Source organism: Mandrillus leucophaeus, unplaced genomic scaffold (genome assembly GCF_000951045.1).
Source record: "Mandrillus leucophaeus isolate KB7577 unplaced genomic scaffold, Mleu.le_1.0 Scaffold3, whole genome shotgun sequence".
Classification (NCBI taxonomy): Eukaryota; Metazoa; Chordata; class Mammalia; order Primates; family Cercopithecidae; genus Mandrillus; species Mandrillus leucophaeus.
Window position 1 is genome coordinate 7,041,762 of NW_012103142.1, and position 27,373 is coordinate 7,069,134.

At 37.7% G+C, this 27,373-nt stretch overlaps 1 protein-coding gene across 1 annotated transcript in view; it reads right to left on the reverse strand.

Annotated features, from left to right (window-relative positions):
* The window catches only part of KIF6 (kinesin family member 6), a 400,736-nt gene that overhangs the window by 222,386 nt on the left and 150,977 nt on the right, over positions 1-27,373 (reverse strand). Inside the window, exon 10 of the mRNA XM_011986642.1 lies at positions 21,959-22,062. Within this exon, the coding sequence (XP_011842032.1) occupies positions 21,959-22,062 (104 nt within the window). The remainder of the gene's footprint in view (positions 1-21,958; positions 22,063-27,373) is intronic.

Here is a 27,373-nt window from a genome sequence, read left to right on the forward strand (position 1 = left end):
CCTGTAATCCCAGCACTTTGGGAGGCCGAGGCAGGTGGATCATTTGAGGTCAGGAGTTCGAGACCAGCCTGGCCAACATGGTGAAACCCTGTCTCTACTAAAAATACAAAAATTAGCCGGGTGGTAGTAGTGCACACCTGTAATCCCAGCTACTTGGGAAGCTGAGGCAGGAGAATCACCTGAGCCTGGGAGGCAGAGATTGCCATCAGCCAAGATCACCCCACTGCAAGATCACCTCCAGCCTGGGAGACAGAGTGAGACCCTGTCTCAAAAAAAAAAAAAAAAAAAGATTTATAGTAATGAATTATGATTTATAGATTTATAGTAATGAATTATGAATTCTTATATAAAGATTATTTTTATACTTTCTGCAGCAAAAGGAAATTGTAATATTTGTACATGTCCAAGTGGGTAAAGATCATGCCTACGGCTAAAAAACATGAGAGAAGAAAATTAGATAAATTAATCAATCCATAGATACTAATAACTCCCTCTTTAAATTCTACATGTATTTTTTGAAATTCTTGTTTTCTGTAGGCAAACACTATGTTGATTGTGTTTAATGTTAACACGAGTACACTCGTCTACATAAGTCTATAATAAATAAGAAACTGACTTACAGGAAAGAGAATGGTGGTGGGGTGGGAGTGGAGAAGGGAGTCAGTGAGCAGGAGATCTAGAGGCAGGAAAATGTGGAAGATAAGCCACATTTAGGAAGGGAGCAATGACAGTCAACAGAAACAAGGTTTTAGAAAATAGAAGAGGCCTATCATCATGATGAAGGCTGAATGAGCTGTGAAAGAGAAGTTAAACTGGCTTCACAACTGACAAAAGAGTAGTGGAGAGATAGCTACCTAGGGAAAGGACTGGGAAAAGAGGCGAATCTGAGACTGTCGAGAAGCCACCAAGGCAGTCCCTCTGACCAGAACAGGGGCCAGAGATCAAGTCTGAGGATCAAGGAATGAGAGGCAAGATGGCAGGTGGGAGAACAAGGTTAGGAAGGTGGGAAGGAGTGGAGAGAAAGGCCTCAAGTGGATAAAACTAGAGCACACCTTTGGGAAAGAAGTTTATTGGGAAATTTGGGGGAATAAGGGCCAGCTGGAAATGGGCTGGCCCTATCAAAGTTATTTCTCTCCATGGTTAAAGTTTCCAAACTATGGAGTTTCCTGACAGTTCATTAATTTGATGGAGTAGTGGAAGCTTTACCCATCCTTTGCTCCAAATCTCTGAATTTTTTTTTCTATGGTTCTGTCTTCTATGAAATTAAATTTGTAGACAACATTGAAGTTTAGAAATATACATTTTTTTCAGCTGGTTCCTTTGAAATTTTAAATAACAGCCTTGGTTTATATATGAAAATGCAGAACATACATATATATGTGCATATACATTTGCATATATGTATATGATTATATACATAGATATAAAATTAACAGAAAACTTGTAAAAGTTTTAAAAGACATATTAAAAGGATTTTGTTATGTAAAAATGCAAAGTAAATCCTTGAGGGTATGTTTCCATTTGATAAAAAATAATTTATTTTATCCTGTCATATGGAAAACAGCATATAGCTCTTTGGAAACATGTTCATGTAATATTAAATCTAAAGCAAGTGTATGTAAATTGAGTCACACATTATCATTGAGTTCTGCATTAATTGAAGATGGGTTTACAAGGTAAAGACAGATCTTAGGATGCAATAACATCATGATAAAAAGTATTGAAAACTTAAGTGTTTAAAAGAAAATGACCATGAAATTGTTAAAACAATGATGCAGGACCTACATAAAGGAAAAGTGCAAATTTAGAGAGCGGATAAAGAGGACAAGAACACACTGAGTTTTAGTATGTTCCTGAATGGGAAGATGTAGGATTGGAATCTCTCCTTTAATTTAACAATAAAAAGTAAACCTAATAGAAGTCCCATTGCAATTTTTTTTCCAGAAAAAAATGCCTATACAGAGACAACTCACAAAATTCTGTATACATTTTTTGGATGCAGGGGTCTACAAATCCTCAAAAGTCAATAAATGGACGTTTGTATAGAAAGCCCATAGAACTTCTGTTGGAGATGTACACAGATATAGATACAGAAAGATGTCACAATTAAATGAAAAACACAAGTTAAAAAACAGCAAATAAAGGATGAGTCCATTTTTATTAAAATATATATTTATATGTATTCATTAAAATTTTTGAAGGATTACAACCAGTAATAATACTTATCTTTGAGTGGTGAAATCACAAGTGATTTCTATCCCCCCCCTTTTTTTTTTGCCAATGATCACTTTTGTACAATGAATGCAAACTGTTTACAAAATAAAAATTTATAAAACTCTCACAACTCTCAGAGCAAAATTTTAAAAACTCAAAAGGTAAAATTCTAAAATATATTATATATTATAAAAATATATAATTTATAACTATTCAAGTTACTTTACTTAAGCTACAGGAGAGAGATATACCATACTTGCTGTTAGGTTCTTGAAATGAACTCCACAGTGAAAACCCAAAGCTGTTCCTTCTGTTGCTTCCAGACGGGTTTGATTTGTTGATATGATCTAATTACTTATTTTATGGTCCTGCTTACAGTGGTTGGTGACTATTTCTGCGTTTGTTTATCCATCCTTTGTGCAGGCTATCAGGAACCAGGTGTTAGGCATTGATGTAATTTATTATTTCCATAAGTGCACATTTTCACACTGTGGGTTTTCTTTAAGTGGTAGAACCCATATAAAACTGTAATTAGAATAAACATTTGTTTCAGGAAGTCTTAAAAATATCCAGCTCTACACATACAAAAAGTTTTTCTGTGAAAAGCATACTGGGGAAAGCAAGGGAGAAATACAAATATTCTTGGTTGTGACCAAGAGTTCCATTCTTTGTTTCACAGAATTTCCTGGAGCTCACAAAACCCAAAGAGCAAGGAACATTAACCCTGAGAAAGCATTAAATAACGGGAAGAATAAAACAGTATGTTCGTGTTTTCACACTCAAAACTTTCTAATTTAGACGCAAGTACTTGGACTTCTGATGAAAGAGCTGTCTAGGCCAAAAGAATCCAACATATCAGCCATAGTCCAACGAATGGAATTGCCATTTACGCCTCATCCTTTTTAAATTTGCTTTCGCTATTCATTCATTTGGTCTATTAGAACCCAAAACACTTAAACTTTAGGAGAATAAAATAATCATTAAAATACAGAAACAGCCCTGAGATGGAGACAGGCCTTTTTAATCATATGAGATAACTATTTCTTAAGAACTCAAATGCTTCCATAAACTACCCAAGGATAATTAATACAAGCTGTAGACCATGCTTTTAGTTTTGGTTTTAATATCTTCAAAATGTAGTGTCAGGACCAAAAACACTTTGTACCAAAGTGGAGAAATTTCATCTGTAGTGAATTATATTTCATGAATGATTTCAGAGATCTGATTTCTTATAAAATGCAAGACAGTCATTAATGACCTCTGGGATATTTAATCCACAAAGTTTAGGTTATCGCTTTATAGACAGTCATTATTAGAAGCTGGTAAGAAGAAGCTTAGGAGTCAAGAGATATGAATTCAGGACTAAGTTAGCAGATAATCTGTCAAAATTTTTTTTTTTAAACTGCCCAATTACTTGGGCCTCTCCTCTTCAGGTGGAGTGAATTAATCATTTGGTAAATACTGATCGTGATGAAGGATGTTTCTCAATTCTCAACCACTGGGACATTTTAGAAAAGGACTATATTTGAATTACATGGCTGCTGCAACATGTCCCTACGATGACTGTTTCCCACAGAGAACACAGAAAAAGTGCTTCCTCAGCCCACATTAGCAGCAAACAGAATGAGCTGCGATGGCCAGGTAGGGATTGCAAAGATGAATTAAATTTGCTTAAATTAAATATAGGGCGAGTCTAACAAGACAGGGAACAAAAAATCAATAATATGCTATCTCATCTACATTTATTCAGAGTGTTTATTGACTGCCTATTGTCAACCAGGTGTGGGGTATATAAATATGAATAAAACACATCCAAGTTTATCCACCTTAACTTCCCTTGGATTTTGGTCTTTGAAAATCTCTGAGGTTGTGTTAAGTGGTACTTTAAAAAAAAAAAAAGGTATAACTGCAAATATCAACTAATTGTTTTTCAGGCAAAACTATTCACCTAATTATGCAAATAAAAATATAAACTCTGATCATATAAAACAAAGTTAAAATAGCATTGCAAATATTGCATCAGACATATTTATACAAAAAATTATTTGTTGTTTACTTGAAATTCAAATTTAACAAGGCATCTTGTATTTTTAGTTGCTAAATCTGGCCACCCTAAGCTGAAAGCCAGAAAGCCTGCAGGCATTCCATCTTTGAGCAGACCGGTGGGGTGCTCACTGCTGGGGTGTGTGGACCCAGGCATGCAGAAGGGCCTCGACAACTGCTCTCAGTCAATAACTCATTCACTAGTAATCAGTTGAAGCTAGGCCCAGTGCTGCTGCTCTTTTCTGAAAGGATAAAACGTACTGCAAGCATTGCCCACAGCATCTAAATGTTTCCCCACTAATAATATACTCCATTTTCAATTGATTTTAAAGCTAAACTGTTTAGAACCTTTAGGGGGCCAGAATTTGTGAAGACTGATTTTCTCAGGCAAGAATCCAACTTGATGGAAATCTTTGTAAGTCACATCACTTCTCTGTATCTGTTTACACATCTTTAAAATAAGGAAGCCAGACTTACGGCCTTGCTCATATTGATTCCTCCATCTGAAATGTTCTCCCTGTCCAGCTTTGCTTTTCTAAATCTTGTCTTGATTCACGAGTCTGCTAAAAGTCATCCCTGATATTCCCAGTCAAAAGTAATTTCTATTCCCTGCAATTACGCCGGCACTTCCCTTGTGACAGGTAGAATTTTGACTTTATATTATAGATATTCACATACTTGTCTCACTTACAAGACTGGAGGTCTCTGAAGCCAGAATCTGTCATTAATTCATCTTTGCAACCCCACCCTTCCATCCCAGCTCACTTTGTTTGCTGCCAATGTTGTGGGCTAAGGAAGTACCTTTTCTGTGTTCTCTGTGGAAAACAGCCTTTTAGTGGTATTTTGCAGAAGTCATTGGCTGAGCATTTTCTGATTCAAGACAGACTCTCTGAAATTTTGTGCTTTGTACTAATCTAAGCAGTAGCAAACAGGAGTAGAAATAGCTAAAGCAATGAAAATACTGTTGCATACACTCCTGAGATTGTGTAATTGCAGTAGGAAGTCTCTGCATTATGAAAGGCTGATTGGGGGCACTTACGGACCACACAGATAATCTACCTTTGCAATATAAGCAAGGATCAGCATTCAAATGAGAAAGCATGGCCAGTATGAGTGCAGAGCATGCACCTGAGTCAGAAAAGGCAGAACTAGACCATGAAAGAAAAAGTACCTAAGCAAGAGTCACAAGAAACGCTACACTAGTAGAGAATTGGCAGCTAAAACTAGTCCTACACACTAAATTATTACAAATCTAGCTTGTATTGAATATTTATGAAAGTGAGTTTATGTCATAAAGTGCTTTTCAAGAAAAGAAAACTGAGAATGTTAAAAGGAGAATATTAAACTCAAACCTTTTTTTTTTGAGGTGGAGTCTCACTCCCTCACCCAGGCTGGAGTGCAGTGGTATGATCTCAGCTCACTGCAACTTCCGCCTCCTGGGTTCAAGAGATTCTCCTGCCTCAGCCTCCTGAATAGCTGGGATTACAAGTGCACATCACCACACCTGGTTAATTTTTTTTGCATTTTCAATAGAGACAGGGTTTCACCACGTTGGCCAAGCTGGTCTTGAACTCCTGACCGCAAGTGATCTACCTGCCTTGGCCTCCCAAAGTGCTGGGATTACAGGTGTGAGCCACTGCACCCGGCCAACTCAAACCTTTTATGTACAAACATTGTGAAACGTTTACTTTCCTAACTCAGCAAGGAAACATGATGCTTTGGAGTCTCAAAGCATCCCAGCTCAGCCAAGAAAGTTTTGGAAATGTGCCTAGGGAAGCCATGGGCAGGACAGGGTTACCCAGGAAGTCCCCAAAGAGGAACCTGTGTTTATAAGGTTTGGCATGAAGTGATCTCAGGGCTTCTTACCAGCCATCTGAGCTTCTAGTTGTGTAACTGCTCAGTGGAAGCCGCATGAGTAATGTTTCTGTGAAATAAGTGATACTGACTGAAACGAGAAGTCCCCTATGTATCTGCTATTCTTCTTTCGCTGATGACAATGAATGATGAAGCAACAAACTTTGGGAAAGTCAGACACTTGACCCAAAGGGTGGCTAATAAGAAAAATTAGGCTCTGTCCTGTGTTTCTTAGTAACAACCTCATAGGTTAGTGGCCCCATGATTACTTGAACTGTGAGGAATTTCATTACTGGCATGAACTCATGAGTTTTATCAGCTGTGGTTACTTCTACATAAACTGTCTGATATTAAAACAAGCACTGGTTAACATACTTCTAACACACCAAAAATGAGTCAAAGACAGCGGGTGGATATTTACTTTACACACCTATTCTCTGTCTTAGTAGAAGTAAGTCTTTAGAATGAAAAGGGTGATACGTTTCTCTACCAGAGGAGACAAGAGTCCTTTTCTTGCCTCCTATTGGATATCCCAGAAAATATCATTTCTATATGACATACTCAGAATGAGGGAACAACAGTGAAGAAAATCCAGCATTCCAGACAGGCCTTAGTTTCTGATACTGAACAACACCCGCCAATTCTAGAACACCGCTTGCATTTTGCCACATAAACTCCTTAGAAGGATTTAAATTTAAGTTACCACTGTAAACCTCACACCTTTATGGCTCAGGAGTCACCAAAAAGCAGATTTGGAGACAGACCAAGCAGGATTCAAATTCTGACTATGCATCTAGTTAGCTGAATGTTATTTGCCTCATGAAGTTACTGGGAAAATTATATTAGACTATGTATATAAAATGTCTAATATAAAATGTCTAATCCAATGCCTACTGGCAAATGCTCAATAAATGGCATTTATTTATACCATAATTATTAACATTTGCTGAATGATTTGATTATAACATGAAAAACATTATGAGGTAGAGAATATTTCATGTCTGTGCTTTAATATAATTTTAAATATCTTTATTTTGCCTGATCGTAAAATAATGCATGTTCATTGCAAAAAGTTTAGAAAATAGAGAAGACAGGCTGGGCGCAGTGGCTTACACCTGTTGTAATCGTAGCACTTTGGGAGTGCAAGGTGGGTGGATCACTTGAGGTCAGGAGTTTGAGACCAGCCTGGCCAATATGGTGAAACCCCATCTCTACCAAAAATACAAAAATAAGCCAGGTGCAGTGGTGCACACCTGTAGTCCCTGCTACTAGGAAGGCTGAGGCAGAAGAATCGCTTGAACCCAGGAAGTGGAAGTTTCAGTGAGATTGCACCACTGCACTCCAGCCTGGGTGATCGAGTGAGGCCCTGCTGCAAAAAGAAAAGAAAAGAAAATTTAGAGGACAAAAGATTACTCCATCCTGGAACCCAGAGATAATACTGTAAACTTTTGGTGTGTATCTTTCCAGACTTGTTTGCAAACACACATACACACATATATTTATCATCTATGTACATAGCATATACATACATGTGTATTTTTCATCACAAAAGTGAGATCATAATGTAATATTTTATAAAACTAACAGTATAGTTTGGACATATTCCCAGATCAATATGTAGATACATGTGTATATACTTAGATAAACATGCATATTATTAATATATGTATGTCTTCATTGACGTGGATAACGGTTGCATTATGTTCCATAAATGTGCCATAACCCAATTCTCTATTATACATGGTTTGTGACAAATATCTTTGTACCTGTGTCCTTAGGGACAAATTTCTAGGAGTAAAATTGCTGGACCTGAAAGCATACCCAGTGAAAGAGTTTGTATAAATGCTTTTCAGGGCTGCCCAGTAAGTGGTAACATGCTAAAAATTTTATATAGGACTTGCCCCAGGCATCAGGAACAGGCTTCCCCGTCTGTCACTGTCCCATTCACTCCACTAGCTGTGTAAGAGCTCATCATACCCTCACCAACTCAGGGTATCATCACATTTTTCATTTTTACCAATAAGGTTGGCCAAAAATTGCACCTCATTTTAATTTGCATTTCTTTGATAATTAACCAGCTGTTTCTTGATGGTTGCTTGCTTTCTCCAAACTTATAGGAAAAGTTAGACTATCAGGGGACACAAGAAAAAGTGACATGCAGGAAAAAGAGGAAACATGTGGCTGCAAATTTCAATTTGGGGTTTCAGACTAAATAGAAAAGCAAGTATACAGTCCTGTACTCTGCCCAACACATGCTAGTTGACTGATCTAGAAAGCACACTGATGAGCAAAGCAGGTGAGAAGCTCTTATAGTAGGAGGTGGGCTCATGAAAAAGAAGGGGAAATCTGATTTCTCCAGGAAATTGTGGAAATGATACAACAGGCAGTAGCTACCTTGATTGTAATAATGACAAAGTTTTGAGGATGTGGCAAAAGTCGTAAGTATGCTCAGTTAATGATAAACACAGTGGGAACCACTGGGGAAATTGGGTTTGAAGGATGGGAATGAGAATAGAGTACTTTGAGGAATAGAGCAGAAAAATATGCAGTCTTAAGTAATCACTGAGTTTAGCTTCTTAGAGTTAGGTTTCTAGAACTAGGACAAATTATTTGCTAGGCCAATCAGGGCAGGCTGAGACCAGTCCTTGGGCTGTCTTGGGGAATGTTTGTCTTTTTGCCTGTAAGGATACAAAGGCAGGCAATACAGCCAAGCTTCTACAAAAGAGCCTGTGAACACCAGAGGGGAAGGTGAATGCTCAAGCTAGGGTTAATACGAAGAGGACATGAGGGATAGTTTCATGAGGTATCTTATATTTTATCTTGGTGTGCTTTTGCTGTAAGTTGGATGTATACTGTGGACACAAATTCACGTGCTAGTTGGGGTCAATGCTCCGATACGTTGTGCCCAACTAGAAGGCTCTGCCAAACTACCATTTTTTAATAGGTGTAAAATTTAAAAGAAGTAGAATTTATCCCAATGCTTAGCTGAATAGGAAGATAATACCATTTCACAGACCAATGAATAACACGAATTATTCTTGTTCCATTTGGAAGCACTGTCTACTTTATCAGCACTAGGAAATCCTATACTGGGGTTCCTTAACAAAATGAAAACTTTGGATTTTTCTTACAAGTTCTCAGATCTTTATCTGAATGTCAGAGGGACAAGTATCCATAGTGTACTGAGAAGAGAGCTAAAGAATAAAAGCAAAAATGTCTAATTCTAGACTTGGTGGCAGTTCTGAGACAGCATAGGTTTGCTTTGACGTTGCCTATGGACAATTCTTAAAACATGTCGTTTATTTTCATTTTATTTTTTAAAACTTGATCTATACAGACAGTTATTTGGATAATTTTCTTTCATTAAGTTCTTTGTGCTCCTGATCTTTATTGCTCATTTTTTATATAGTCATTTACTTGTCTTAATTTTAATTTTAATTTTAATTTTTCTTAATAGCAGAAGCCATGCTTACTCATACGGTTTTTCTAGGTAGGCACCAGGCTTTGTGATGCTTCTGCTTCTTTGACAGCTCTAACAAAGCACTGCTGGTGCTCAATAATCCTCAGGGACTGATAATTAAAGCCCCAGGACAGATCCAAATCTCCATTTTTCACAAGCCCAAGGAATCAAATAGGAGGAGAAATCTCAATACCTCCTCTTCCAAGTCTCAGGGTATGAACCTAAGACAAACTGTTCTCTCTGAAATCTCTTTAGCCTACAGGTTTGTAAGCAAATGAGATAAATGAGAAGATACACCCAAAGGTTAAGTTCTTCACTCATACAAAAATTTGGCACCACCTCCTACCTCAAAACAAAGGAAAACAAAACAAGCAAACAAATGAAATTCTTCTCAGTATCAACAATAACAACAAATCCCAATTCATCTTGTCCATTTATAAGACTGTGTGATATTCACAATTTCATAAAACATTTGAGTATTTTTAGTACAACTATTATACAGATGTTGAAATGCTAAATTCAGAAAATGGAAAACAGGAGGTTTCGTTGACATGTCCAGTTTTGAAAGAACGGAGAGTTCAAAATAAACAACTAGGCAGTACCTGAAAGAAGCATTAAGGTATTAAAATAAAGTATCCCTGCTGAACTTCTACAGGGAGATGCAGAGAATTCCAACTGGCATGAATCCTGAAGAAGAGGGAGAAAGAGAAAACAGGGGCCTGGATTCCACATCTCGATGTTGGACATAACATTTACAAGTCCCCTGTAAAGTCATCTAGGGGAAAAAGTCGTTGCCAGCCTCACTCAAGCCCAAAGTGGCTGTCTGCCTTTCACTTCTGGCATGTTTCTCATGCACTCAGATATGAGTATGGGCATATACATGTGGCTTTCTTCTTCCTGTCTGTCTGTATCTTTTAGAAAGTCTACAATGAGTACATATTACTTGTCCACTTATATATATTACATCATATAAATATACAGACATTTGCAAATTTTTTTAGAAAATCATCACTTTATTTTAAATAAAATGTAATGTTTATGCATCAGCTCTTTTTATGATTCAGGCTGCTAATTTACTTTTGAATTTCCAAATATCTTAAAGGTTTTGGCAAACATCTCCTATTCAGGGAGTGTGTGGAACTCTGTTATGGTTAAGAGTGTGGACAGTAAGATGCAAAGCAAATAGCTCCAGTTTGGAAGCATTTTATGGACATACCATTCTGGCAATTTATAGTTTTTGTTTTGTTTAGCCTTTTAGATATACAGTCTTATATCAACTGTCTAAGAAAAGCACCACTTTGAAATGACTAACAATATACAATATTACAGTCCAAATATACAAAAATAATACAAATATTAATGATGAAAATAATTTGAAGATTCCAGAAGCAGATGTAATTTAGATCTCAAAACCAACTACATATAATGCACAATAAGTTGGTATATGCCAAGGGAGAAACATTTGTTTTTAATTAGCTGTGAAATTTAGTATAAAAGTAGAGTAAGAAAAACTTTTTTTTTCCAAGGTTCATTAATTAAATGAAACAATTTTTTTTCTGTCACTTGGAGGTGTAAAATCAGCAAGTGACATTAATTCTTTTAAGAATGACCTTTAATTTTCTGCAGAAATTTTAGTAAATACAGCCAGGTAAAAATAACAACAACAACAAAAAAATCACTTGTAATCCCAGTAACAATTTTATAGTTTTTTCTTCTGGCACTTTTTCTTCCTGTGTGCATGCATGAGTGTATGTTCTAAAGAGAGACATTAAAACATGATTTGCTTGTTTTCCAGTAGAGAAGCTTGAAAAGACATCTATAAATGAAATAGATTCTTCAGCAATAATAAAAATTGTATCAAGGAATCGTAGAAATAGTAACAGTTAACAATGATGGAACGCTTGTGGGCCAGGCATTGTGTTCAGTACGTAACACGAATTATCCTGTCAATCCTCCTAAGAGCCTTAGATGTGGGTGCCATTACTACTCTCACACAAAAGATGAGTAACAGATGCATGGAGATGATATAATTGCTCACGTATGATGAAAAGATTGAGGACTACAGAATAGGCATGACCATCTTAAGATAGCTAGTCTCCTTAGACTAGGAGAGTCAAGATAAGAATTCAAGCCTCTTAACTCTAAGTCCATCTATATAAAAGTTCCCTGCCTGATCTTAGTGACTAAACAGCTCAGAAAATACTTGTGGCAAAATTCTGAATATTTCCGGTAATTCCTCAGTCATTCATCCTCAAGAGCTGAAATCCACAAGGCCTAGCCCCCAGTGGATACTAAATCAATAATACAGAAGTGATTTCTATCAACAGAGGCTGGTCCTGGGGACCCCGAGTAGAGAGCCATGTGATTTGAAATGAACGGTTCATTAAAGAAGCCAGAGGGGACCTGAGGGCCAGGCAGAGTATTCATTAATTCATGCAACAAATATTTACTGAGAGACCATGTGCCAGGTACTGCTTTAGGTTCTGGGGCAGGCACCGTGGTGAACAACTTAGACAAAGTCCCAGTCCTCATCCAGTGAAGCAAGGAGAGATTGACAAAGGACAATGAAACATATTCCTGCTGCTATAAAGGAAAATAACTCTGTATACAAAGGGTAACAAGTGACAGGGGAAGGTATATTCTAGATAAAGTGGCCCAGGAAGGTCTTTCTGATATGTGACATTTGAGCAAGGAAGTGAGGAGGGCATTTTCAGAGAGAAATGGTGAGGAGACTAGAATGAAAGAGATGTTTGCAGGGAATGAGGTCTTAGCAGCTGACACAAGCTAGGCCATCTGGGGCCTTTGCAATTGGGGCCTGGGTCATGGGAGGGGTTCTGAATAGTGAGGTGTAGTTAATATCATTTGAACAGTTTCATCCATAATTACAAGAAATTAGGCACAAGCTTTCTTGAGATTTTTCAGATGGAGTCTTGCTCTTGTTGCCCAGGCTGGAGTGCATTGGCACAACCTCAGATCACTGCAACCTCCGCCTCCAGGGTTTAAGTGATTCTCCTGTCTCAGCCTCCCGAGTAGCTGGGATTACAGACACCCTTCATCATGCCTGGCTAATTTTTGTATTTTTAGTAGAGACGGGGTTTCACCATGTTGGCCAGCCAGGTCTTGAACTCCTGACCTCAGGTGATCCACCCACCTCGGCCTCCCAAAGTGCTGGGATTACAGGCGTGAGCCACCACGCCCGGCCAAGATTTTTCATTTTCTAATGAGCAGTCTATATAGGACAGAGTTCAGTCGTGTTTCAAACAATCTTCAATAGATTGTTCAGACTCTTTTGTAGGCCTTTCTCTCTCTCTCTCTTTCTCTCTCTCTCTCTCCACTCTCTATCTCTAGGTCTATTTCTCATCCTTGAGGTACACAGTTTCCTGAAATCCACTCCTCCTACCTTTACAGTGAAGATTCTTGCAGACTGCAATCTAGAGGGCTTATCATGTCATATAACTTGTGGAGGATGAGTCATGATTTTGAAATGTTTTTAATAGTGGGTTTATAACTAAAACCACTTTGGAGGCCAGTGACAATAAACTGAATATAAAAAGGATAAAGCACTATTGGTCCAAAATTAAGTATTGACAAGAGACTGTCCCCAAAAGACTGGTTTGGTATCTAATTTTCACTAGGACTATATTAACTCAAATACTGCAGAATATTTATTTATTTTATTTGTTTGTTTCATTTCATTTTAAAAATAGCCTGAGGATCACATTGCAAGACATATAGTCATTGGGATGGTATATCTCAAATTATATGAGATGGTCTTAAAAAATTATTCTGTCTTATGTTTTTTGGAATAAGTTATCAAATTTTAGGCTCAAGAGAGCCACTATACCTGTAGTTGAAATTTGTTCAACTTCAAACATATTGAGGAACTAAATCAAATTAAACTTTTATTAGATTAGCCAATAAAAAATTTGAATTGCAACTTGAGTATGGTGGAGATGGCTTCTCCTAGAGTCACGTTTAAATGCTAACTTTCAAAGGATGAGAGCACTGATGGGTATTTTGTATGTCACTTCCCATATGAAGTCTTTCCTCTCTGTTTCCTGCCCTTCACAGAACACTCCTCCTCCTCCATCTCTACCAGCTGTCTATCACAGCAGGTGGGCATCAGCAATGAGCATGTGTGTCTGGATATCTCACCCACTCCGTGGCACACCACCCTCCTGCAGGATTATTTAATTTGTCTCTGAGCCTCCCAGCTCCTAACACAGTGTCCAACATCATCCTGTTAGTACTCAATCAGTATTTATCCACTGGAAAAAATGAATACAGGTATAAATTTGTTTGATAAATGAGCGTTTAAGACTCTTCCTTTAGGCATATTTATTTGCACTTAAATAGAAAGCTTGGACATCAATGAAGCTTTTATTAGTACAAATATGTTCTTTTGAAACAAATTCTATGTGGGTTTTATAACACTATGCATTTGGTTTTAAACTATATTTAGTCTTAAATTATTTAATGTTATAATTACTTTTTAAAAGAAATGCCCCAAACAGATTGGATTTGGAGTATGAGAAAAAGGACAGAACCACAGGAGACTTCTAACTTTCTGGCTTGGGCAATAGTACAGCTTGGAGAGACATTGACTGATAGAAGATACAGTGGTAGAGACCAGGTCTGGGGAAAAATGGAGAGGAATTCAGTTTGGGGCATGTTGAGTTCAGGGCCAGCTGTCAGGTAGAGCTCCTTTTCTCTTCGTTGTTAAATATCCAATGAATGGAATATCTAATTTTATGTAAAAATGCACCGGGGAGGAGATGTGGTGATTGATATGGCTAAGTAAAAGGATGAATTCAGTTGGCAATCCACCTATAGTAAGCTTGCATGTAGGAAGATTATGATCCTATGGATACTAATTGATAGAGTTTGGCTGTGTTCCCACCCAAATCTCATCTTGAATTGTAGTTCCCATAATCCCAATGTGTCATGAGAGGGACCTGGTGGGAGGTAATTGAATCATGGGGGTGTTTACCCTCATGCTGTTCTCTTGATAATAAGTAAGTTCTCACGAGATCTGATGGTTGTATAAGGGGCTTTTCCACTTTTGCTGGGCACTCATTCCATCCTGCCACCGCAAGTAGAAGGTACCTACTTCTCCTTTGCCTTCCGCCACGACTGTAAGTTTCCTGAGGCCTTCCAAGCCATGCTAAACTGTGAGTCAATTAAACTTCTTTCCTTTATAAATTACCCAATCTCAGCAGTTCTTTCTAGCAGTATGAAAACAGACTAATACACTAATTATTACATACCTCATGTTAAATCAGAAGAATTTCCAAACTGGCTCTTGGTCTTGACCTCAGTATTATATCAACTAAGTACTAGTCACCTCAAAATTTAAATCATCACTTTTAACCTTCCTCTGAAGTTCCAGAATTCAATCTGTGTATTTCTTCATCACACAAAAAATTGAGCCTTTATTATCTTTCCTTTCCCATTTTTTCCACCTCTTGATAACCTGTTTTACAGGCATAAGATGTCGCTATTTTCCCTTATTTACCCCTTTGATATGTGAAACCATCACTTCTATTGATTCTTCATTAACAAGATCTCTCAGACTTTTCTCTTCTCTGTCCTTATTGTCACCACTCACGTCTCTTCCTTCATCGTCACTCGAAACTGATTATAATGTTTTTCTGATTTCTCACTCCAGTAAATTCTGTCCAATTCTACAAGAGCAGTAATCTTAAAAAAGACTTCATCACATAAATTCTTTCACAGTCACCCTACTAAAGTTGCAACTCCTGTTTTATTTTTCCCTTTTCAGCTTCTGCAATCTGAAATGCCCTATATTTTAGTTATCTTGTGTACTGTCTCTCTCTCCACAAGAATGTAAGCTCCATGAGGGTAAGAACATTATTTTGTTTATTCCTATATTTCCCGCACCTAAAACAGTGCCTAGCACAAGAAGAGAGCAAAATAAACGTTTATTAAATGAATGGATGGATTTCATACTCTCAGACCACAATTTGTTTCCTTGATACCATTAAAGAAGATACCAGCTCCTCTGCATATGGTATTCATAACCCATCATGAGGTCACCATTCATCTGTCTAGTTCTATTCTTCAATTCCTCCATGAGAACCTCAGGCTCCTGCCAGGCCAGTTTCAAATCAGATTCTCATCAATTAGTGTTTGCTATATGCAAGTTCCTATCTTGGTCTCCTGCTATTCTCTACACTCCTTACCCCACCCTGCCCACCCTCTCACATTCCCTTTCAGAACCTTTGTTAGAAGGGTGCCTTCTTCCTCTTAACATCCTTTAGAAATTTTTCAGCTTACTCCATGGGTGAAGTCTTCAGTGACTTCCCTCATTTCTGAATTCCTACAGAATTATTTTGCTTTTTATTATTACAGATAGTGAGTAAATAATGTATTAACTATATGTAATAAACTGCTATTAAATTTTTTAAACACAGAACTGAAAAGAGTGCATAGATCTCATTTGGTTTAATGCTCTCACTTTACACATAAGAAACTTTAAGTCTGCAGAGTCATTAAAAAACTAATATGGGTAGAATTAAAACTAGAATTAAAGTTAAAATTATCAGTGTCCATTTATTCTCTCCATTAATATATTCCTTCATTCTGTGTTTTATATATACCTATATATGTGTATGTATTTGTGTGTATATATGTGTCTGTAAGTTTTCCTCAATAAAACTGTAACTCCTTGGAATTATTTGTTTGTATCCTATACCTCTAACCCTCCACCAAAGCACCTATTAAAATGATTAGTGTCTAGTAGGTGCTCAATAAATTCAGTTTGAAGGATTAACTGCATGAAGACCTCTTTTTCTGTTAGAAAAGGATCCAGATGTTTGGAGGTATCCAGACACTTTGGGACAAGAGTTAATGAAGTCCAATTCAATTTCATCTTGGAAGTAAAATGTTGCTAACAGAAAATATTTTACTCGCTTAGATTTGGGTCAGGATACAATGCTTCCAAGCCTAGCCAAAGATCTACAGGTTTATTGTTTTAACAAAGAAACAATTGTGTATGTGTTTAGAGACTCAATCAAAATCAAATCTTCACCGAATAAGTTCTGTATACATTAACTCGGCTATACAGCCTTTATCCAGCTGTCTCTCTTCAAATATACCCAGTCACCCCCCTTCCCCCGCAAAACGATGTAAACTAAAAATATCATAATAACTGGAGGCTGACATCTGAAATCCTCTTAAATTAAAGCATCCAAGTCCATGCAACAAATATTTACATTAAGCATAGAAATGTTGGGAAATGGCTCAAAAAATTTGTTAGGGCTAGTCATTAACAGACATCTCCAAACTGCTCAATTCATACCAGATAAAACGTCATATCTACTAAGTATCTGTTTTCTGATATTCTTCAGAGAATGTCTGATGGTAATATCCTTATGTCATGCCAATCAACATAATCCTGCAGGAATCTGCAGGACAAAGAAGTAGAAGAGGGCGAGAGCAATTCTGCCACTGTGTCCTGACAAGCTCTGGCATACATACTCTCTCCAGCACCATCATCCCCCTCCTGCCAGCCTCCTGGAGAGTTTGGGTGCAATGAGAGGACTGAAGCTGATTCACATTCCTGAATAAATATCCAGGGGCTCTAGAACACAGAGCAGTACAGACTAATGGTGTTAAACAGCAGCGGCACTTTAGGGGTAAATTTTAATTTATGTCTTTCATTTTAAGATGATAAAAGACTCTTAAGTCTGTTGAAATGTAGGTTGAACTAATGTTCAATCTAAGTAATTATGGAAAAACATAATGATAACAATTTAACATAAACAATAAGAACAAAACACTTTGTCTGAATAATCTGCACTGTCAGTCGTGAACAAGTGCCAAATTTACTACTTTTGTGAAACCGTATGGTTTGCTTTGGCAGGGCGATTTTCGCTTGCAACATTTGTTCTCCCTAATGGCTACTCAGAAATCACTAATAAGACACAATGATACATAGCACACTTCTCTTGACAGCAGACAAGTCATTTCATTGGGAAATGCTGAAGTTTTTTTAGTAGCACATGAACTAGTTTTACATGATTCCTGAGCTCAAAAGTAATTATTGCTATCTCTGCATTCTCATTGTATTTTGTTTCTATCTTCTCATAATGTTTATATATCACATCATTACTTGTGCTTATGTCTGTCATCACCACTAAATTATGAGTTTCTTGAGAGCAGGATCTAGGTTTTGCTCATATCTGTGCCCTACTCAGGGCCTAACAGAGTTTTGTGAATACTAGATAATGAGTGTTAAATGAACGAACAAACAAACCAATTGCACAAAAAACTACTGGCAACCCTCCAGACTGTCTATAGAATCTGTTGAGGTTGACATTTGTATATTTCTTATCTACAGATCAACAGAAATCAATCCAGGATCTAAAAGTCCTTCAGTATTTCAATCTGTTGTCACAATTTTAGTTTTCATTCTATCCCCCAAACTCCTGTGAAAGAAAAATGTGATTGTTATTTGACTGTTATACCTTCTAAACAGAAAAATTCAGTTATGGAATAAATGGCAAGTTAGTAAAAGATATAATATAAATATTTTACAATTTAAGAATCATAAAGAAGATGTAACAAAATTTGCTCATTCTTATTGCATATGCTTTATTGCATTTTTCTTTTGTTAAATTATAATCTGTGGTCATTCCTTGAGAAAGGATCTGGGGTGGTATTCTTTCAGTCTGAAAGTTTGCATGTCTACAAAATGCTTTTTTTCATCTTCACATTTGAATACAAATTTGGCTAGATTCAGAAAAATACATTTAAAGTACTTTTTGTTTGTTTCCTTAGCACTAGATGTTCTTGTTTTCAGAATTGTTGATGAGGAGTCTGCTCTAAATCAGATTCTTGATTTAGAGAAATTTTTTTTCCTCTCTGGTAACTTTCGTGATTCTTTTCTGTATTTTGTGGCTGTAAAAATTTTCTACAATAGGACTATATAGCTTAGCACTTGGTAGCTTTTCATTCTGAAGTTGCATGTCTTTTTTTTTAGTTCCAGGAAATTCTGAGATATTATTTCTTAACTGTTGGCTCCTCTGCATCATCTCTATTTTCTTCTCACCAACACCTATTCATCAGATATTGGTAAATATAGAGCTAATCTCTATGACACTTTTCTTTTAACCTATCCCTTTATCCTTTTATCTCATATTCTGGAAGAAATCCTTAGCCCTGATCGTCCTAGCTCACCAATTTGCCCCTCGGCTTTTGTATCCTGTTATTGAGCCATCTGTTAAGTTCTTAGCAACAACAGCTTTTTTTTTTTTTCTCATTTCCAAGATTTCCCCTTGATTTTGCTTCATAAAAGTCAACTCTTGTTCTTGTTTCATAGATGTAATACCATATTCTATTTCTCTAAAGATATTAATCACCTTGGGTAATGTTTAGTTCTAAGGCCCTACAGATTACACAATCTTCTTGTTCTTACCCTTCTCAGACTTTTGGTCTCATATTTCTAATTCCAGCCACTCCTGAACCACGGGCTCATCTTTCCTGGACTCTCAGGTATCTCAGCTTGGGCAGCCGGTCTGGGATGAGGGGCTGAAGCAGCTGCTGGTGCTGGAGCTTCTTCTTATTTTTCTTTTTCTTTTTTTTTTTTGAGACGGAGTCTCGCTCTGTCGCCCAGGCTGGAGTGCAGTGGCACGATCTGCGCTCACTACAAGCTCCGCCTCCCGAGTTGACACCATTCTCCTGTTTCAGCCTCCTGAGTATCTGGGACTACAGATGCCCATCACCAGGCCCGGCTAATTTTTTTGTATTTTTAGTAGAGACAGGGTTTCACCATGTTAGCCAGCATGGTCTCGATCTGCTGACCTCGTGATCCGCCTGCCTCGGCCTCCCAAAGTGCTGGGATTACAGGCGTGAGCCACTGCGCCCGACCGTTTCTTCTTATTTTTCGTGAGAATAGGGTATGGATAAATAGAGCTGAAGACAGCAACTGGTCTTCAGAGTTTCTCTGGGCTCTGTCAGCTACCTAGGGCCCTTCCCTGTCTCTCCATCCTCAACACTGCAGAAGAGGAGTGCTCAGGGGTTCACAGGACAAACTGCCCCCACTACAACAGCTCTACCAAATGCTCATTGGCTGTTCCTAGTCCTCTCTTGCTCCAGGGCTCCACACTTCCAGATGTGAAGCCATTATTATGCTGCCCCCATGCCTTCGTCTATCCTTTTCTCTTGCCCATCTCAAGTCCCACCTCTCAGTCCCTCAGGAATTCCTTGAGATCTCTAGACCATCAAGAAGTCTGCTTCCTGTTTTTAGGTATGACGAGAGATCCATGTGTTTATCCCAGTGCTATAATTCTCTAGATTTGGTACAATAGAGGGAACCTGCAGCACACTCAGTCTGACATACTGAAACCACCACATTCAAAATCTTACCCTTAAACTAAGCCTCCTGAAAAACATACAGGATACACAGGAATTCGCAGAAACACTGGTACTGATTTTCTTTTCTTTTTTTGAGATGGAGTTTTCTCCAGGCTGGAGTGCAATGGCGCGATCTTGGGTCACTGTAACCTCTGCCTCCTGGGTCAAGTGATTCTCCTGCCTCAGCCTCCTGAGTAGCTTGGATTACAGGCATGTGCCACCACGCCCAGCTAATTGTGTATTTTTAGTAGAGATGGGGTTTCTCCATGTTGATCAGGTTGGCCTCGAACTCCTGACCTCAGGTGATCCATCCACCTTGGCCTCCCAAAGTGCTGAGATTATAGGTATGAACATTGGTACTGATTGAATATGTTGCTTTTAGACTCAGTTTCCCCCTTCCCCTATTTGACTCTGCATCACAAGAAACTACATGCCTTGACTTTTTTTAGCAACTGGCTTCTGGGTAACTTCAGCCAACAGGAAGCACTGGTGGAAGACTGAAAGGGGGATGTGAGAGAAGCCAAGGATGTCCCTTTGGATGGTGTCTCAACTAGCACCTGTGGCTCTTCAATGGCTGCAGCTGCTGTCAGACAGCAACCAGTATGGTCTAGTTTCTGCCTGTCAGGTCCTGCTCTTAGGTTCTGGTATCATCACCTTCTCCTATTGTCCCTGCAATCCTAGGGGCATAGAGGCTCCTGCTGTTACTGATCTCTGGGGTGTTGCTTCATTTCCTGTTTAGTTTCTCAGCAAAACTGTCCCCTGGCAATCAATTTCCTATATTAAATTCCTTTTGTTAAAAGGCCTAGAGTGGTTCTGTTTTCTTGACTGGATCCTGACTTGTAGATCAAAATTCTGAAGAGACCTTTTCAAAGACAATAATTGGTAATTCCCTTCTTTGAGGGGAAAGGAGCACCACAGTGAAGATAGTCTGAGGTTAGTGTTCTCAATATCTACGATATCCCAAGTTGTTTGAAGAAACGACATAAAACTTTTTTTTTTAACTTGAATTTTTGGCAATATGCTTCCCCTTAATTGCAAATATGCCACAAAGCAGTCTTGCAAGAAAAGCCTTAGGGGCCTATCATATTATTAAATACAGTGTTCTGGAATTAGGAAACGCTATCCCACAGGAGTGAAAGCTTTGACTATAACAGAAACCTTGCTGAGGCTTCTCAAGCTTTAGACCTACCTCAGGGGCAGCTATGAAATAGTTTAAAGACAATTACTTTTATTCTCTTTCTTATTTACAATTTTCTTCATTGAGGGACTGTTAGCTGAAATTATAGTATATCTTTAGAAAAGTCCTATGTAGCTCTATTTCTCATTTGGAAATAGAGAATGACATGGCCTTCAAAGTCTGGCCCATTCTTACTACCCAATACATGCTTAATAAGCAGCACAGAAACAAGAAAGCCCACTGTGATCAGAGAGAGAATGAGAGCCACATTGTACCACTGATATGCCATATGGCTGCAAATCTAAAGGCTCTGAAAGATGCCGCAGTTGTATAAAGCCCTGAATACCTGCTTTCATTCCCAGTTAGAGTGTTTGAGCTATAATATATGGGCCATCCATTTATTAAAGGAGAGAGCTTACTTTGGCATGGGATAAATTGGTGCTTGTAGTAAGATGCTGTTTAATACAAAGGATGTCTCTTGAATTCCTTTCAGATCTGAGACCCACAGCTCAAGAGTGTTTGGTGTGTGTGTTTTAAAATTGCATGACTATTATACAATTCCTTTTCTTCAGCTGGCATGAGAAGGATATTCCCATCCTCTCTTTGCTCTGTTCTTTACTTCCTCAAAGCTGAGGCGGCAAAAACAGTGCCAGCCTTATCCAGCTTTTCATGGAAAGCCGCCACTCTTAACTGGCGCCTAAATGCAATTTCAGACTGTCCCAGGAGACCTTCATGCTTTGAGGTGAATTCATAACATTAGGGCCAACAAAGAAGTTAACACAAACTTTCACTGTTAAAGAAAAAGAAAAAAAAAAAAAAGGCTGCAGGCTTACTGAAGGAGCTCTGCTTCTGTGAGTGCCTCTGTCCTCTGCTCCCCAGTGACCATGGCCAGTTCATCCTTCAGTTCCTGGATTTCCTTTTGTAGGCGTTTAATCATCTACAAATGGTAAAGAGGCAGAGCAAATGTCAACTTCTCAATAAGGTTAACTTGGTGACAGAGAACATACAGCTCTTACAATTATGAATGATTTTATGGACACAAAAATGGGTAATGGTATAAAAAGCCAGCTTTGTTAAATCTTAACGTTTTGTCAAAATAGTTCTAGACTTTTTTTTTTTTTTTTGAGACAGAGTCTCACTCTGTCACCCAGGCTAGAGTGCAGTGGTACAATCTTGGCTCACTGCAACCTCCGCCTCCCAGTTTCAAGCTATTCTCCTGCCTCAGCCGAGTAGCTGGGACTACAGGTGTGTGCCACCATGCCAGGCTAATTTTTTGTATTTTTTTAGTAGAGACAGGGTTTCACCATGTTAGCCAGGATGGTCTCGATCTCCTGACCTCATGATCTGCCCACCTTGGCCTCCCAAAGTGCTGGGTTTACAGGCATGAGCCACCTTGCCTGGCCTCTATAATTTTTTTAAAACAAATAAAACATTACTGATGTAACTGGAACTCCCTATTGGTATCCCCCTTCCATCCTTCCTGGGGTGATCACTGTACTGCATTTAAGAGATCTGATTTCTCTGTGTGTTTTCATACATTTACTCCATATGTATGCATGTACTCATAAATAATGTATTGTATCATTTTGCATGCCCTAAACTTTATGTAAATGTTACATTACTGCATGTAATTGCAACTTGTTCTTGTCCTTCGCATTGTGTTTTTAAGCTTATTAATATTGCTTCATGTGGCTCTAGTTCATTAATTTTCATGGATATATAGTATTTCAGTAAAGGAATATATCAGAATCTATTTGTCTCCTGTTGATGAACATTTAGGATTTTTACTTTTGCTATTACGAACAGTGTTGCTATGAACATTATGAATCTCTTTGAGCACGTATGCAAGAGTTTCTCTATAGTGTGCACTTTAGAAGTAGGATTTCCTGACTGGAGAGTATATGTATCTTGCCTTTATTATATATTGTTAAATTGCGCTTCAGAGTAGTACAAATTTACATTCCTATCAACTACAGATGTAAGTTCCTGTGCCCACATTTTTGTCAGTGTGTAATATTGACAGGTACTTTCATTTTGCCAATCTGGTAGGTGTAAAATGATATCTCATTTTGGTTCTAATTTGCATTTCTGTGATTATTTGTGAAGTTGATCATTTTGCATATGTATATTGGCAGTTTGGATTCTTCCTTGCTCAAAATTATTTATTCTCATTCTTGTCCGTGTTTCCATTTACTTGTTTTTCCTTTCCTTATTGATTTGCTAGCTTCTTTCTATATTCTAGATGTGAATCCTTTGTTAGTTTTATGCAGTGCACCTGCTTTCTCTCAATCTATGTCATGTTTTTCACTTTGCAGTGTTCTTTTCGTTAAATGAAAGTTCTGAATTTCAATATAATCTAATTAGCACCTTCTTCCTTTATGGGTTGTACTTTTGTGTCATTTGAAAGAAAATCTATCTTATCCCAAATTGTAGGAATATATTCTTATATGATCTTTTAAAAGTGTTAAAGGTTCAATTTTCACATTTAGGTGGATTTTATTTTGTATAAGGTATGAAATAGGGATCAAATTTTAATTTATTTTAAATGGCTAACCATACAAGATTTGCTATTATAATTATATTATATGTTTATACATATAAATATGTCTATTTCTGGGTTATTGGTTAAACACATTTGTTTATTTTACTATATATGGCAATACCATACTGATTTAATTACTAAATCTTAAGAAAGTTGGCATCTAGATAAGCCCCTTTCATCCTGTTCTTATCCAAAATAGACTTGGCTATTCTTGGCCATTTGCTCTTCCACGTAAATTTTAGATCCAACTTGTCAAATTCTACCAAAGGTTCTCCTCAAATTTTAACTGGAATTATTACATTCAATTAAAAGGTTAATTTGGTCAGACATCAAATTAATGATATTAAATTATCCCATCCATAAACATGGTATAGCCTTCCACTGATTCCTTTCAATAAGGATTCATAATTTTCTTTATAAATACCTTACATGTCTTTAATTGTATTTTCTATCAGGAATTTAAAAGTTTTTGTTGATACTGTAAATATAATTTTTGTAAAATTATATATTCTAACTGTTGGCTTCTGGCATATAGGAAGGCAACTCATTTTTATGTATGGATTACGTACCAAATAATTTTCTGAAACTTTGGGCGTTCTATTATCATTAAATAGTCTTGGATGTTCTATGTAAGCAATAAAATTGTCTGCAAGTAATGACAGGTGCTTTTCTTCTTTTCTAATTCTTATACATTTTATTTCTTGTTATTGTCTCATTTTCCTAGCTAGGACTTCCAAGTTCAATTCTGAAGACATTCCTGTCTTATTTCTTCTAACATTTCACCTTTAAAATGATGTTTTCAAAGTATGGTTGAATGTTTAATGTGCTCAAACACTTTTTCTGCAACTAGGGATGAAATAATATAATTTCTGTCTTTAAACTCTGAATGTGATGAATCATATTAATTCATGTGATTAGTATTTTAGTATAAACAATCTCAGGCATATAAAGCAATATAAAATAATACCTTGTACCCACTACTTAGCTTAAGTGAACATCCATGTACCCTGTACTTAAGAAATAGAACATTACAGACCTGTCTGAAGACCTCACCCCTATATAGTCTTCCCCAAATGAATTCCCCATTACCATTATCTTAAATTTGCTTTTAACTTTTCTCATTTTTTCTTACACTATACATTGATATATTTTCTAGTGACAGATTACCTTGAATTCCCAAAATAAACCCAACTAGTTCGTGATACTGTGTCATATTAATAATCTTCCTATCATAATGTAAAATTCCTAAAACAAAAATTAGCAGGCTTGATCCAGCTTTTATCCTTTCTGGAATATTTGGTATTACTCAAAACTTGAAAGAAAAACACCATAGGATCTGGTCTGTCCTTCCTTCCTTTCTCTCTCTTAGTAGCTTTACTTTTTTTTTTTTTTTAACACAGAGTTTTGCTCTTGTCTTGTCACCCAGGTTGGAGTACAATGGCACCATCTCAGCTCACTGCAACCTCCGCATCCCAGGTTCAAGCGATTTTCCTGCCTCAGCCTCCTGAGTAGCTGGAATTACTAGCGCCCACCACCACACCCAGCTAATTTCTGTATTTTTAGTAGAGACAAGGTGTCACCATGTTGGCCATGCACCTGACCTCAGATGATCCACCCACTTGGCCTTCCAAAGGGCTGGGATTACAGGCATGAGCCACTGCACCCGGCCCGCTTTACTCATTTTCTAACTTCTTTTGCTTGGGGATTGTCAGACTACAGGGGTTATGTAAATTTGAACTTCAAACCTACGTGAGGCAGAGCTAGGGTTTCACATTTTTCAGAGTAGTTTTCAGAGAAACTACTTTTTGTTCTACCTATAGACCAGTCTAAAGTTGACAAGCTTACCTGACATCTCCATATGCTAGTGGATAGATTGTTTTAGTTTTGTTTTGTTTTGTTTTTCTAATTCTCCCTTTCACTGGTTTTGTGTTGGGGAAAAGAGAGGATGTCAGGTTCAGCACCCATCTTGCAACATCCCAGGGCTTTGATCTCTATTCCTTTGCTACAACCTCCTTTACATCTCCACTCCAGGACAACTGCAGCCTCAGCTTAGTTTCTGGGCTCTGGAAAATTCCCTTACTTCCTTTCAACCTTACATATGTATTTCAAAGATGCTTGGGTATATAGGTGAGTTTCAGATTATTTGGACCATATCAACAGGACCAGAAGTCCCAAAGAACATGATATTGAGTATTTTGAACATGTCGTGCTCCTAGAATTTTACTGAAATGTACAGGCTCATGTGGGTTTTGTTTGCTTCTTTTTAAAAATTATTCTTAGGATCATCAATCTACACAGAATGAAAATCCTTAGACAGTAACTACATTGGCACCCTTCTCTATTAAACTAATATTGATGTCATATTTTCTATTTTTACTAAGGCATTTAAGTCAAATCTAATAACAAATTATTCTCCTGTCTTATTGAATAAAAATCTCAAAACTAAGCCAAGTGTTTTTGGTTTTGAGATTACTACAGTTATGCCTCCCATCCAATTACTGAAGGAACCCTGGCATTAGAGACATCCTTAGGAGATTTGAGCTCATGCCCAGTCACCACAGGCTCTGGCCTTGCTCATAGTTCTTTTACCACCTTGTCTCTCTGAGGTACCAATACTTTTTTTGCTTTGTTTGGTTTGGTTTGGTTATTTTTGAGATGGAATTTCGCTCTTATTGCCCAGGCTGGAGCACAATGGCACAATCTTGGCTCACTGTAACCTCTACCTCCTGGGTTCAAGCAATTCTCCTGCCTCAGCCTTCCGAGTAGCTGGGATTACAGGCATGCACCACCACACCAGGCTAATTTTTTGTATTTTTAGTAGAGACGGGGTTTCTCCATGTTGATCCAGCTGGTTTCAAACTCCTGACCTCAGGTGATCCACCTGCTTCAGCCTCCCAAAGTGCTGGGATTACAGGTGTGAGCCACTGCGCCCGGCCTGAGGTACCAATACTTTTAAAGAAAGCAGGACAAATCCTTATCGGCTGGCTTCATATTTGCCATTAAATTTTGAAAGTAAGATATAGGAAATGCCACCCAAGTTTGGTCTTGAGTGGTTTGTAGGACAAATTCTCAACTGTCACTTGTGCCTCAGACAAGCTCTGTACATAAAATGACTGACAGTAATGTCAGTTTTTAGAAGCAATTATAAAAGAGACCAGGAAACAGCACTTGTCAATTACCAGATTAGTCTGCACCAGGAAGACCTCAACATTTGTTCAATCAATTATCAGCTATTAGCTTTTGATTCCTCATTTCTCTTTTCTTCAAATCTCTCACAGACCTATATCAAACACATAATAACGTTTACCTTTTTTTCAAATTCTTCACATTCCTTCAAAGAAAAGCCTCCAGCCAAATGCAAAAAAAACAAAAAAAACAAAAACAAAAAACAAACCAATAAAACCCTCCAATGTCTAATATGTTTATTTTCCGTAAATTCTGAACTAGTTTTTGCCTTGGGCTAGTCACTTTGTTAACTCTCTTTCTCATTCGGCATTGTAATGCTATAGGACTACTGGAAGGGTAGAAGGGTAGGGACAGCAACAAAATCCACCTAGGAGTTCAGTTCCGCCTGAATCATGCCTTTGCATTCTGTCTCCTTTCCCCAGCAGGAACACTGTGTGATGCTGATACCTGACCAGGGCCTATGCTGAAATCGATGCTGCCTCACTCATTGGTTTCTCCAGAAGAGAACTCCATCAGAGGA